This window comes from Hypomesus transpacificus, unplaced genomic scaffold (assembly GCF_021917145.1).
Source record: "Hypomesus transpacificus isolate Combined female unplaced genomic scaffold, fHypTra1 scaffold_275, whole genome shotgun sequence".
In the NCBI taxonomy this organism is placed as follows: Eukaryota; Metazoa; Chordata; class Actinopteri; order Osmeriformes; family Osmeridae; genus Hypomesus; species Hypomesus transpacificus.
This window is the reverse complement of record NW_025813802.1, coordinates 23,728-37,468: the sequence shown is the minus strand read 5'-3', so window position 1 is coordinate 37,468 and position 13,741 is coordinate 23,728. Positions and strand designations below refer to the sequence as shown.

Here is a 13,741-nt window from a genome sequence, read left to right as displayed (position 1 = left end):
CTTCAGGTGACCACCTAAATTAGCCATGCTGCCTGTGTACTTTGTAGCAGCACCACATATCTTGCCAATCGCATGGGTTGGTCCCGAACACTCTTCCAAATCGCGCGAAACTTGGCCGAGAGACTTGACGAGAATCGGCCGCTAACAGCAGTAGAGATGAGAGCGCGCTAATCTAAATTAAAAATTATCGGGGGGAAAAAGCATTGTGACTTCGTCAACCACTAACATTTTCATCTCGTTTGGTATCGTTAACTAATCATCATTCGCGGACAAAACGTTCTCAAACCAAACGCCGTCATTCTCAAACAAAACGCTGTCAAACCAAACACATATACGTCCACTGCAAACACGTATCATATTCTCATGTAGGTTAGTGCATGACATGTGCACCTGTAGATACTATTTTTACTATTTATTTTTTATATAGCTTGCAGAAAACAACTATTTTGTATTAGCTAGCTCTATATCAAAAGTAAGTTATTGCTGTACCAGTTATCAGAAACAACACCATGGTATTCACTTTAAAAGCTGCTACTTTAGCTAATTCAGAAAGCTAGTCAGCAGCTCCCCCATACACACCACATTTCCCTCTTTGAGGGCATGACTAACGCACGCGCACACGCACACGCACACACACACACACACATCCCCAGTGAGAGCCAGTGAGCTGTGGCAGGTTCATTAAGGTATTCTCCTCATTAAGTTCCTATCAGCAACGTGCCACCTCTCAAAAACGTCCTACTAATAGATCCTGACGCTCGGCAACGCTGCGCCGCCCCGCCCCCCTGCGGCAGCCATCCCATAATGAGAAGTGTTAATAAAGCGGCACGCTTTTAATCATGCCCGTTCCAAGGACCAGCCCAGAGGCGGTTCGGAAAGCCTGGGCTGGTGAGGGGGGGGGGGGTGGGGGGAGAGGAAGGCAATCATCGCCTCGGTAACGTCTGCTGGCAGGTGGAACTGCAGCGTCAGCAAAGTGGAGGGAGTCGCCGCCGTCGTTGGCCACGGCAGCAGGATGGCTCCTCTGCAACACGGTGGCGCGTAACCGGGGGCGACCAGGACTACAGGAGGATTCAGGGCTCAGACTCTGATGTCAGAGGTCACTTGTTTGCATCCCACCATGACCAGTATGTCAGTACAGGCTCCTCCAGTTTTAACTGGACATTCAGATACTATTGAAGCTTTCAAAGCTTTTCTCCTGGCCATAGAGGGTTATCCCCTGCTCTAATCCAGCACATCTGATACTAACACAGTTCTCACCTGTCTTTTATCACTCCTCTTGTTTCTGTCGTCCAATCGGATTCGGTCGTGTGCGTCCGACTCCTCCCCCCAGAGCATCTCCTGTAGCTCCGCCCACTGGAACCCGGAGTCTTGCAGCTGTCTCCTTTGCTGCTGTAGACAACATCCCACAACAACATCCTCACCACGCTCGTGTACACGAGTATAGAAGTAAACAACTGTATGTGTGAGTATACATGATTATACTTCCGTAAATGTCCGTACCTGATTGTATATGAATATACTCAAAGTCTGTGAGTATTGCAAGTACACATAAGTCCTCCGATGTCCCACGAGCGGGGGTGTGTGTGTGTGGTAGATGTGTGGGGTGGGTGAGTATGTGTATGTGTGGGGTGGGTGAGGGTGTGTGTGTGAGGGTGGTGTGTGGTGTGTGGGTGAGTGTGTGTGTGTGTGTGGTGTGTGTGTGGGGTGGTGTGTGTGGGGGGGTGGTGTGTGTGTGAGTGTGTGTGGGGGGGGTGGTGTGTGTGTGTGTGGGGGTGGTGTGTGTGTGTGGGGGGGTTCCTTACGTCCTCCAGCCTCCTGCGCTGCTCCTGCTCCTGCTGGATCCTCTTGTGGCGGTCGGCCAGCAGTTGCTGCTTGTACCTCTCCTGCTGCTGGAGCTGCTCCTGGAGGATCTGCTGCTGCCGCTGGCTCTCTGCCCGCCCTCGGCTCTCCTGCTGCAGCCGCAGGAACTCCCGGCGCCGGGTCCACTCCCCCGGAACGTTCACTATGGAACTGGGGCCGGGCGGAGAGCAGGAGAGAGGGATGGAGAGGGATGGAAGGGGGAGGAGAGAGGGGTGGAGTATGTGGACATGAGTGAGAGATGAACATGCTGTCCTTAGCAAACAGTGTGTGTGTATGTATGTGTGTGTGTGTGTGTCAGGATCTGCACCATATGGTACTTTGGGTCACAGAACAGGAGCAGGGGCGTCTGTCTCTATAGACAGACCTCCTTCCTTTTTCTCTTTCTGTCTCTGTTTTTGTGTGTGTATGTGACAGTAGATTAGTGATTACATAACCAGCCATATGAACAAAGCGTTGTGCACGGGTCATCTTTTAGTGGATCACAGAACGTGGCTAGGGAGGCACCAGTTGAGTTTTTTGGGGGGGCTGGTGGAGGGTTGGCATGCTGAGATGAAGCGTGAAGCCCAGTGGGCGTGAGGGGGTGTCATGTGCTCCTACCTGGGTTCCCCTTCTTCCTCATTCATGTCCTCCTCCTCATCCTCACTGCCGCTGTACTCATACTCTGGGCCCTCTGTGGACACGGTAAAAATACAGACAGACAGACAGGCAGGCAGACAGGCAGAGAGACAGACAGGCAGATCGGTCAGCTGAGTGGAAAATCTGAAAACAAATTCTACAGGGAAACTGTCCATCTCAGTAACTTCCTCCTTCCCCCTCCCTCCCCCCCCCCCCTTCTCCCAACCCACCACACCCAGGTGTCCTCTGCAGATTACACACTATTCCATCAACACTCATACGGTGATCCTCTCACTTCCTCTATTCAGAGGAACTCACTTCCAGTAAACTGCTCATCTGAGATCACTGAACAGTTCAGCATGAGAGAGAGAGTTCGAATAGAGAGAAAGAGAGAAAGACAAAGAGACCCAGGGAGAGGGAGGGAGAAAGAGAGAGAAAGTGAAGGAGTGTCTTTGCCCTAGAGAAGCGCCATCTGTTTCTCATTCCCACTCTCCAGTCTCCAGGAGGTTCAGAAAACTCAAGCCTGCCTCTGATCCAGTCACTGCTGTTCAGGCCCAGGCCCAGGCTGTTGCATTGGATAACGCAGCCAGCCTGCCTGCCTGCCACTACCTGAGACTAGCAGTCTCTCAGTCTGTCAGTGTGTCAGTGTGTGTCTGTGGAACAGTCATCAAGCCAGGATCTTGCTCCAGAGTGCTTGCAGGATGAAGGATGTGTGTTTGTCATCACGTGGCGTCAGAGAAGAAGCTGGTGGTGGTGAGTGGTGTATTGTGGGAGATGACTAAACCCTGACTTACTGCTCTGAGAATCATTCCTGTCGTATGACACACGTATGTGCTGTGTCACTGGGAGGCCTTGTGCCATGCTAGGCTGCTGTCCTGCCCTAAACCACACACACACACTCTCTCACACACACTGTCACACACTCTCTCACACACACTGTCACACACACTCTCACAAACTCTCTCACACACACACTCTCACACACACTCTCCCACACTATAATACCACAGAGCAGAAGATTACAACTGCCACTGGATAACACACCCTGTCATTACAAACTAATGCCAGCCACACAGTACAGTAGGGCCAGGCCTGCTGTACACACACACTCACACACTAAACTGAGGCTAAGACAACACACACACGTAGACGCGCACGCTCTGATACTCAACTAAACAAAACTAGAGCATTTCTACTTTTGGCAGGCTGCTGTTTTGTAGTGGCATACTGTACAACGCCTACGATACGACTTTACCAGACTGTGTCTTGGCCACAACTTGTCATGGTATTATTATCTGAGATTTATTTGTTCTCTGGTAAGCAATACTTACTTCTAGACTGCTATTTATCTGTGTTCAAGATTATCAACTGTGCGTTCAACATTATTCATTATTAGTTGGGACCATAGTTGTAGTTTCTATGCTGTTTAGTATAATGTGTCAACTGGAGTAGCACTACTAATTCTATTGTGTACAGAGCTACAATAAAGTCCTTCAACTCGATTCAATTTCAGTGAACCCCCCCCCCTCCCCTTCCACCAGCCCTGAATGACCTCCTGACCTTTGTCTCCCTTCTTTTTGCGCGTGCGGTCCAGGTGATCCTGCAGGAGGGTGCGGAGCTGCCTCTCGTTGGGCAGGTCCCGGATGAAGGAGTGCCGCAGCAGGGCTTCCGTGGTGGGGCGCTGGAGGTGGCTCTTCACCAGGCAGCTCTCCACAAACGACAAGAACCTCTTAGACCTTGGGGAGGCAAGTAGGGGTGGAGGAGAGAGAAGGAGAAAGGGAGCGAGGCAGAGGGAGGGAGGAAGGTAAGGGTGGGAGGGAGAGAGAGAGATAGAAAGAGAGAGGGGGGGGGGGGGGGTTGAATACAGGGAGAAAAGAGAGGCCGGGAGGGGAAGAGCCAGGGATAAGGCGAAGTATGAATGAAAGTATTCCAGTAAGGGAAAGAAGGAGGGAAGGAGGGATGAGGGAGGCAGGGGGAAAAAAAGAAGAGAGAGGAACAACTAGGCGTTAGCTGTGTTCCCATCTAGGCCTGCACTAACATCTCCACCACAGCGAAGGAACGAGGGATGAACCATCCACAGCAGGCTTCGTGTGAGAGACTTTGCATAGGAGGGGGGAGCTGGGGGGGGGGGGGGGGGGGGGGGGGTGGGGGTGGAAGAGAACAGGAAAGGGTGATGGAGGAACGTGAAGGAGAAGCAGCTGCAGTGTTTGGGGAAGCCTTGCAGTGTGCTGGCACACCAGGTTACCTAGACCCTGGTTGGCTGGTTCCTCCAGGAAGCAGGTGATGGACAGTGTGTGTTCAGCCAGAACTACTGCTGGAGCTGCAGAGTCAGATGGGAAAACTGCTATCCTGGTCCCAAATACTGTTAGCTAAGCAGCTGGAAAGGCTTTGTGTGTGTGTGTGTATGGGCAGTAGTGTCTCTGGAGACCAAACTGGCCTGGCTGAGTATATGTGTGTGTGTGTATGAGTGTGAAAGGCTAAACTGATGTATGTGTGTGTGTGTGTGTGTGTGCGCTTCAGAGCTGTCCGTCTTACCATTTCTTGGACTTGAGTTTTGGGGGCGGGTTGCGTGGAATGAGGAAGAGGGCTCTCATGGGATGCATGTCACACAGGGCTGGACACACACACACAAGGGCAAGGGTTACGATGGAAAAGCATGGGGGGTGTGGACAAAAACCCTCTGTCACACACTAACACAATTGGCTGACAACATCTAGTCTCCAGTCTCATTGATCTATCTGCTCCGGTGTTGAAATGGTAGATGTTGTCAGAACTCAGATTGCTTTGCCGTGGGCCCCTGTTTCTGAGAGCCAGCAGAGATACAAGCAGGAACATCTAACTACCCACACCAAGCACAGTGGGGTCACAGGAAGAACTGTACACTTGATTCAAACTTGATTCTTTTGAACTTCAAAACTTTTGGAATAGCATTACAAGAAACCAATTCACTCACAGACAACCATATCGTCCATGGCCTAAAAAGTCTTTCAAGTTGCAGAGAGAGAGTGTGTGTTCCAGACTTACGTGGTGCTCCCTCTGCCATCTCCAGTGCAGTGATTCCCAGGGACCACAGGTCACTCTGGACGGGAAAGAACAAACACACAAACACACACACAGTCAAAGACACAGATCCAAACACCAACAGAAAGAGGGTTATTCTCCACCAGCAGTATCTAACCTAAAACACAGAAAAACCTTGTAAACTTGAACTTGTGTAAAGTAATGCTATTAACATGAGAGGTTAGGCCTCTGTGAATTTCCATAACTGAATGAGTTAGCACCCCAACGTACTGTCAGTGGCTAGCTCCCTGCTTTTGACAATGTTGAGCCGCTTACTGCTAATGCTAACCGCGCTAGCACTTTAAAAAGAAAAACTCTTTCCCACCCTGTAATCATAGGTGGAGTCCGCGTTCTCATCACAGGCAATGACCTCTGGAGCCATCCAATAGGGTGTCCCGATGAAAGTGTTTCTCCTGCCTATGGTCCTGTCCAACTGGGCACTCACGCCAAAGTCCACTGGAGTAGTAGAGGCCAGTGAGATAGAGGGTTAGAGACAGATATACAATAGGCTTGAAGGATGATTTGCTCTTTGCAAAGTCAGCTGGATTAGAGAGAGACAGGGGAGTGTGACTGTGCTCGTGCTGAAACCTGATCCCTGTGTTCTCACCTAGCAAACCTGTTGGCCTCTCTCTGTACAGAACTGTGTAGGGAGAACCATGCAACTTCTAGATCCAACCCCTGACCCCGGGTTTTGACACCCGGCCCAGTTCTCCTCACCTAGTTTGACCTCTGCATTTTCCGTCAACAGGACGTTCTGTCCCTTGATGTCTCTGTGGATCACGTGATGGGAGTGGAGGTGCAACAGGCCCTGGACACACAAACACACACACACAAAGACACAGGCGTGCAAACACAAACGTCAGGATGCACACACACATGACTTCCTGCTTCTGGCCATGTTGGAGTCTGCCAGAGACATGCTGGAGAATGTGTGTGTGTGTGCACCCTCTCCCCCTCTCTCTTACAGTGCTTCAAAGCAACAACAATAAACACAGGAAGTAAATGTTGTAAAATGACTCCACCAGGTCACACAGGCGCTGCTGTTCTGATGTCCGGACTGTCTCTAGCACTCAGGGTAAACAATACAGGCGTGTGCGTGCTATCTGATGTTCATGTGTGGTGTGTGTGTGGCTGGTGTATGTCTGTATGTGTGTGTACGCATGTGTGTTTATGTGTATGGTTGGACTGTGTATGTATGTGAGACTGAGCCCCCAAAGTAATTCTCAGGACCTCCTGTTCCCAAAAGACCCGGGCATGCTACTTATGTATTTATCTATCCATTATCATTCTGTGGGTGTAGACACGGTGACTAATGGGACATGCTGGGAGATGTAGTTCTGACGACATGGCAGGACTCACTCTCAGGACCTCTCGGCAGATGTAGGCTATCCAGTCCTCCTTCAGGCTGTTTCCTTTGGTCTTCTTCACCAGGTCAGTCACAGAACCAGCCCCGCAGTACTCCATCACCAGCTACACACACACACACACGTTACCGTACAAATCGCACACACACATACAGTACACAAGCTAACACGCACGTACAAACACAAACAGGCAGAGACCATCAGACACTGTAGTCACATGTCACAGATGTGTAGGTTGGCAGGTTTCCACAGTACAGAAGAGTGGAGGATAGGTAGGTACCAGACAGTAGGTAGCTAGGTAGGTGGTCAGGTAAAGAAACTAGCGACGTACCCAGAGCTGGTCATCCTGTCCTGCAGGACTCTTCCGGACGAAGGCTCCGTAGTAAGTGGCGATGTTCCTGTGATGAGAGTAGCTCCTCAGCATGTTGATCTCCAGCTTGATCTCATCTTCCTCCTCCTGATAGACAACAATACACCCTCGGCTTAAAGGCACAGTCCGCTCTAAACAGCACAGGCTTAAAGAGACGTTTTGCTCCAAAACTCGGTTTCTCACAGAGACAAAGCGGTCGATACAGGGGATGAGATGAGATGACAGACATTGTCTGACTTCCTGGTTACATTTTGGTTCACGGGTTTGATGTTTGGGCCAATAAGGATAAGATGGATTTACCGCGCATAATGGGGGAAAGCATTAAGGTCAACGTTTTTGTCGATGTTTATGTTTCACGATGTTTTAAGTTTAGAGTCCAAGTAACATGTACGTTGGAATTCTTGGTTCCGTTTCTCTCGTCTTCTAGTCTAACCGAAATCATTTGTGGTGGTTCTAAATGTAACATACTAACAAGAGGTCACTGAGAACATCCTCCACTTCACTCTGAGATCATTCTTCTAGTCTCACCATTTGATGTGGATTAGACCAGATTATAATCTAGCAAACAACATGAGAATAAAATGACTACATCAGTAGATTTTCCAGCCATGCTGACCCTGGCTGGCTGTGTGTGTCCGTATGTGTGTATGAGTGTGTGTAGCATGAGGGCTAGTGGCCTGCCAACACGTGTACCAATCAACAGCAGTGATGTTGTCATCACTGGCACAGCCAATCAATGCTGAGGTCTTGGGAGGCCATCTTGCCATTGTGTGTATGGATATGATAACTGATTTACTGGTTTATTCCGGTCCAACCCACTACTATACAGACACTCGGGTCATCCGATGAGGTTCAAGTTGGGTAGAGTTGCACTCTGGTGTGAAGATAGAGAAACAGACAGCTTCGCTATGAAGAATAAGGGGTCCTACAGGGGTTTGTGTGTGTGTGTGTGCCTGTGTTTTGTGTGTGCGTGCGCTTGTGGTTTTGTGTGTGTTTTTATGTGCGTGCATGTGTGTACGTAGCCCCTTGGAGAACCATGACACATTGATGTGTTTCCAGTCCCAGGGCTGTGCGGAGTCAAGCTGGTAACAAGACTCTCTCCTTCCTGCCAGGCAGGAAGCCCAGCCCTGTCACAGCCTCAACCCTCTCCCTCTCTGACTCCGGCTCTTCCTCTACTTGCTCTTTCTTTGCCTGCCTCGCGGCCTCCGTTTCAATCTGTCTCTTCCTCTGTGCCTTCTCTGCCTCTAACCCTGCATCCCTGTCCTCTCTCTCTCTCTCTGCCCAGGGTGTGTCTGTCTGAAGAGGCACACTAATGGGTTGTGACTTGTTTAAACGTTTGGGGCTGTGGGGAGCAAGTTCCCAATCCACATCTCTGTATGTGAGCGAAGAGCAGGAGAAGAGGATAGGGGGGAGGGGGGGAGAGAAGGGGAGGATGGGGGATGGGAGAAGAGGAAGGGGGGAAAGGGGGAGAAGGGGATGGGAGAAAAGAGGATGATGGAGGGAGAGGGGGAGAAGGGGGGAGGGGAGAGAAGAGTATGAGGGGGGGAGAGGGAGAAAAGGGGGTGGGTAGAGTGGAGTTGGTTCTGAAGTCAGTCAACTTGGCAGTGAGCCTCCTGCTAGTCTCTCTCCCCGCTGAAGCGACAGACAATACACCAGTGACACAAACAGGGGAGGAGGTCGCGCTTGCGTGTGTGACGAGAGGAGAAGAGCACAAACAGAGCGACAGAGAGAAGAGGGATAGAGAGGGGGAGCATGTGTGGGTGCCTGTACGTGTGCGTGTTCGTGTATACAGTCTGTGTGTGTTTGTGTGTGTGTGAGCCGGACAGATGTGGTAGTCTAGATCCCGAGGCTGTGCAGTGGTGTCATCAGGTCTCCAGTCTCCATGGTGCTGAAGCGTGATCTAGTTCTCTCTACTCCCAGCCCAGGGCTACGGCAAGCTCATAAAAAGCCCATTCATATCAAACACAAGATATAAAAAGTTTTAAAACCATTCGGCGCATTTGGAATCGGAATGTACACAAAATGCTGTCTGGCATTACAGAGAACATATATATATTTTTTATTACATGTATACTGTAACTCGCTCCACACTTCATCAGCTTGGTCTATTGAAGAGATTGATAGGTTAATATTGCAGTGTGAGTGGGAGAATGGCAGAGACAGAAAGAGAGACAGAGAGAGAAACAGTGAGGAGATAGAGAGAGCGAGAGAGAGAAGACAAACAGAGAGAGAGAGAGAAATAGAGAAAGAAGGAGAGAGAGACCAAGGCAATGCCACTGAGCTCTTGCACGCCCCATCCTCCACTGAGTGTTAAGAGAGAGCCTGGAGCACACATGCTTTAATTAAATACTTCTGTCCCCGGACAGAAGTGTAATAATAACTGCAGGGTGTATAGACTAGCAGACTAGCAGACTAGGGGACAGGTCTGTACCCCATAAAGCTCAGGAGGCCGGAAGAAGAAGAATAAGAGAGGAGGGGAAAACATGAGCAGAGGAGAGGACAGGTGAGGTAAAGTAAGGAGAGGATAGAAGAGAGGAGGAAACGAGAGGACGCTAGCATCATGGTCAGGACTAGCGTCATGACCCCAGAGAAGGTAGATGATTGAACCTGCCCAAAGCAGACCGGGGCCTCATCGAGGTGTCCCCTCGCTCCCTGAGATAATAGGCTCTGGTGCTCTGCGTTAGCCTAGCTTCATTAGCATGTCCAACACTGGAGGGTTAGCATAGCCCCATTAGCATTTCCTCACAACTAATAATCATTTAAATTAGCGTCTATCGTCATAAACCTTGCCTGCAGTGATTCCTAGGCCAACTTTGCCTAGCAGCATTAGCATTCCCCCTGACATCTCAGCACTTACCTCAGTGACGTCCATGACCTTGATGGCTGCCAGCTGTCCCGTTTTGACATGTCGGCCCTGCCAGGACACAGAGACAGAGTTTGGGTTAGCAGGGGAGACAAACAGACAGGTTAAGAGGGCGGGGAGGGGGGCGGTGCGGGGTACACCGGAGTCGGCTGGGACCCCAGCAGAAGCGAGGGCTGACAGGCGTGAGTGCTGTGTGACCAGGTGAGCCAGACATGGGAGGGGTGGGGCTGAGGACACGGAGGCGGCCACGATGGGAAGCAGCAGGCGGAGGCAGCTCTGGGGCTCGGCTTGACAGCCCCGGTCAGGCGAGGGGTTAGGACAAGCGTCTCGCCTCATGGGGGTTTGACAGTCCAGCTCAGGGTAGAGCTAGGACAGGTATGACATTCTGTAGGGCTGGACTCAGAACAGCCGTCTTCGCTTATAGCCGTGACCTTCCACTGTTGCAGATCCTGGCTGGACCCTTAATGACTTCCCAGAGAACATTCCGGTGCAGATCGTCATGCATTAATGTCACAAGTGTCGTCGTGTCGCTAGGACTGCTTCTCGCGACGGACCACAACTTATAAATACCCATCGAGTCAGCCACACTTATGGCAGTGAAAAACTAGCTTCTCAGTAGTGTTTATGACTCGATCTAGATTGAGCCATAAACGCGGCGAGTGAGTTTAGCCATTCAACACAGTTCGATGGATTAGATGATTATGCATAAATCAATACACTGTACATTACATAATAATACACTGTGATATGGTTTAGTACCATATGATATTACAATACAATATCCTGCCAACACTGCCGGATATACAAATACAGGCCTGTTGTCCACTTTTCCCAGCATTCACTCAGATCACAGCTGATCGTGTCTGTGGTATGTCACTTTCTCTCTCACACACACACACACACACACAAACACACACACACACACAAACACACGCGCGCCCAAACATCGTCTCCCTCTTGTCGTAGCAGATGTACGATTCCTCTTTGAATGTGACCGTGGATGGACGGCCACAGGTCATCAGTGATGTCAGGCGATCGCTTGCATCACTCCCCGTTTCTCTCTCCGCCTCACAGAAACAACGTTGCGGCAATGAGTATCAATTTGCGAAAGAAAATGAAAAAGAGAGAGAGCGAGAGAGCGAGAGAGAGAGAGAGAGAGAGAGAGAGAGAGAGAGAGAGAGAGAGAGAGAGAGAGAGAGAGAGAGAGAGAAAAAACAAATCTCCCCGAACGCAAAATGAGTTTTGAAAACGTGTTGGTCAATATCCCATTTCCAAATCAGAATGGGAGGGGGTTGATCAAATGGAACACTGAAGTGGTCGATACCTACACACTCTCAGATTCCTGCTATCGCCCCCCCCCCCCACCCCCTCACCCCCATCTCTCTCTTGCGCTCTGCCGTTTTAACAGTCTTGGTCTCAGTCCACTAGGCCAGATTGATGCGGTTTACTGGCCCATCTGACAGGTATCCTGTCTATAGATTAGACTCGATGACAAATGCCATATAAATCTGGGTTAGGTTAGGCTGCGCAACGAGGATCTGCAGTAACTCCTAAAAACGTAAACACTTCTGCATGCATCATATCTACTTTCTAGAGTACTAAATATGTACAGTAACATACGCACAAACATACTAGCGCAGAAAGGGGTTGGGGAGGGGACGGGCTTCGGGGTTGAGCTGTCATGACCTTCTGTTCTGTTCTGACAGGATGTGACATCACTGTTTGTGTTTGGAGCCCAGTTCTCCAGAACTCCAGAAAGAGATTAAACTGATAGAGATACGGGAGGGGGGGGTGGACGGATAAGAGACAGAGAGGGGCAAAGGAAGCGTGCAAAAGACATTGAGAGACAAGGAGACAGAATGAAAGAAAGTAAAGGAGAGAGGAAGGGGGGAGAGAGAAAAAGATTAAAGGAATGAGAGACATAAAAAGAAAGAATTAAGGACAAATAGAGAAAGTGAGAGAGACAGAAAGAGAGAAAAGGAGAGAGAGCGAAAGAGTGAGAGACAGAAAGAGAAAGAAAAGGAGAGAAAGTGTGAGAGACAGAGAGAAAAGGAGAGAGTGAGAGACAGAAAGAGAGAAAGAAAGTGAGAGAGAGACCGAAAGAGAGAAAAGGAGAGAGAAAGTGAGAGAGAGAGAGAGAGAGAGAGAGAGAAAAGGAGAGAGAAAGTGAGAGAGAGAGAGAGAGAGAGAGAGAGAGAGAGAGAGAGAGAGAGAGAGAGAGAGAGAGAGAGAGAGAGAGAGAGAGAGAGAGTGAGCACAGTGCGTTTCCCTGGAGGGCCAGGATGCAGGCAGCAGCATCTGTGCTTCCTCTGCCTGAGTAAACTTCAATGATGTTGGGTTTTCTCCTTATGTTGCCAACCTGCATCATTGTGTGTGTGTGTGTGTGTTTGTGTGTACTTACATTTGCTGCACAACGCTATTGTACTAGACGCCCTGTCCCTACAATATTCCTGCTCTTCCCACTAACCCTCTAACTCTGTGTCACTAAGAGAAAGGTTGCCTCACTCTGAGAGACTGCGTGGAGCAGAGCATTATGGGAACTGGGTGGCTCACTGGATACTGCATATTAGTTGATAGTATAATGCAGTATTATTACACTATTACTACTGGTACTCCTGTCTCTTTGGCATTCTCTTTACTTTTTTTTTCAACTCGGTCTCTCTCTCTTTCTCACTCTAATTATTTAACAAAAGACACATTCTAATAAAGAGATATCGCATCAGCAAATGTAACCATTAATTAGGGTCAAACTACAAAGATACAAACACCCACACACACACACAAACCTACAGCAGCCAGAACCAACCCCCCCCCCCCCCCCCCCCCCACGTTAAGAAGTTAGAAAGATTCATCAGATCTCATTTAAATAGCTGAAGTTATTCAGTCCTTGTCAGTCGATACCTCTCTGCCTCTCTCCTTCTGAGGAAAATCTGCTCTGTTTTGCTACTGACATCCTGTTTTCATGCTTGTCATCAGATACAATGTGATGGTGTGTGTGTTTGTGTGTGTTTGTGTGGAGGGGCAGGCCATGACACTGGGGAAGAGGGACTATAAGGAAATCCCCAGGTCAGGAATATCCTCTACATTCTCTCTCACACTCACACACACACACACACACACACCGAGACGCAAACACAGAGAGACACACACAGACACAAACACATTGACACACACACATGCCCGCGCCCAGAGGTTATCACTCATCACCCACCGTGTATAATAGACAGACACAGACATGGGAGGGGGGCGGGGGGGGGGGGCACACAGCATGACATCAGCAGAGCCCAGTGTCCAGGTTAAAGACCAGACAGACAGAAAGACAGAGAGATGGGGGCTGGTGGTAGCAGGATGTGTGTTGAGAAAGACGTTTCCTTTCGGCATGCCTGCTAACACTGTGTAACACACGCAGTCATACACACAGGTATACACAGACGTACAGAGCCACACACACACACACACACACACAGAAAGAGTTACCCACATATACAGTACACACAATGGTAAAATTCTTTATGGAAGCTCAAAAGAGATCTGCATCATCAGTCTTGCAATATCCGTCACTTTGAATGTGTGTGTGTGTCTCTGGTCTGACCCAGTTCTTCTCTCTCT

General features: G+C 49.6%; 1 protein-coding gene across 5 annotated transcripts in view; it reads right to left on the bottom strand.

The window, feature by feature from the left end:
* si:zfos-2326c3.2 (mitogen-activated protein kinase kinase kinase kinase 4) overlaps positions 1–13,741 on the bottom strand; it is a 40,320-nt gene that overhangs the window by 23,232 nt on the left and 3,347 nt on the right. For all 5 annotated transcript variants that reach the window (XM_047015124.1, XM_047015123.1, XM_047015122.1 and 2 more), the window contains exons 3-13: positions 10,127–10,183; positions 7,231–7,356; positions 6,895–7,005; positions 6,253–6,343; positions 5,861–5,991; positions 5,500–5,554; positions 5,011–5,089; positions 4,036–4,211; positions 2,458–2,530; positions 1,803–2,010; positions 1,258–1,389 (exon numbers count right to left, since the gene is read on the bottom strand). In XM_047015124.1, coding sequence (XP_046871080.1) covers positions 1,258–1,389; positions 1,803–2,010; positions 2,458–2,530; positions 4,036–4,211; positions 5,011–5,089; positions 5,500–5,554; positions 5,861–5,991; positions 6,253–6,343; positions 6,895–7,005; positions 7,231–7,356; positions 10,127–10,183 — 1,239 coding nt within the window. The remainder of the gene's footprint in view (positions 1–1,257; positions 1,390–1,802; positions 2,011–2,457; positions 2,531–4,035; positions 4,212–5,010; positions 5,090–5,499; positions 5,555–5,860; positions 5,992–6,252; positions 6,344–6,894; positions 7,006–7,230; positions 7,357–10,126; positions 10,184–13,741) is intronic.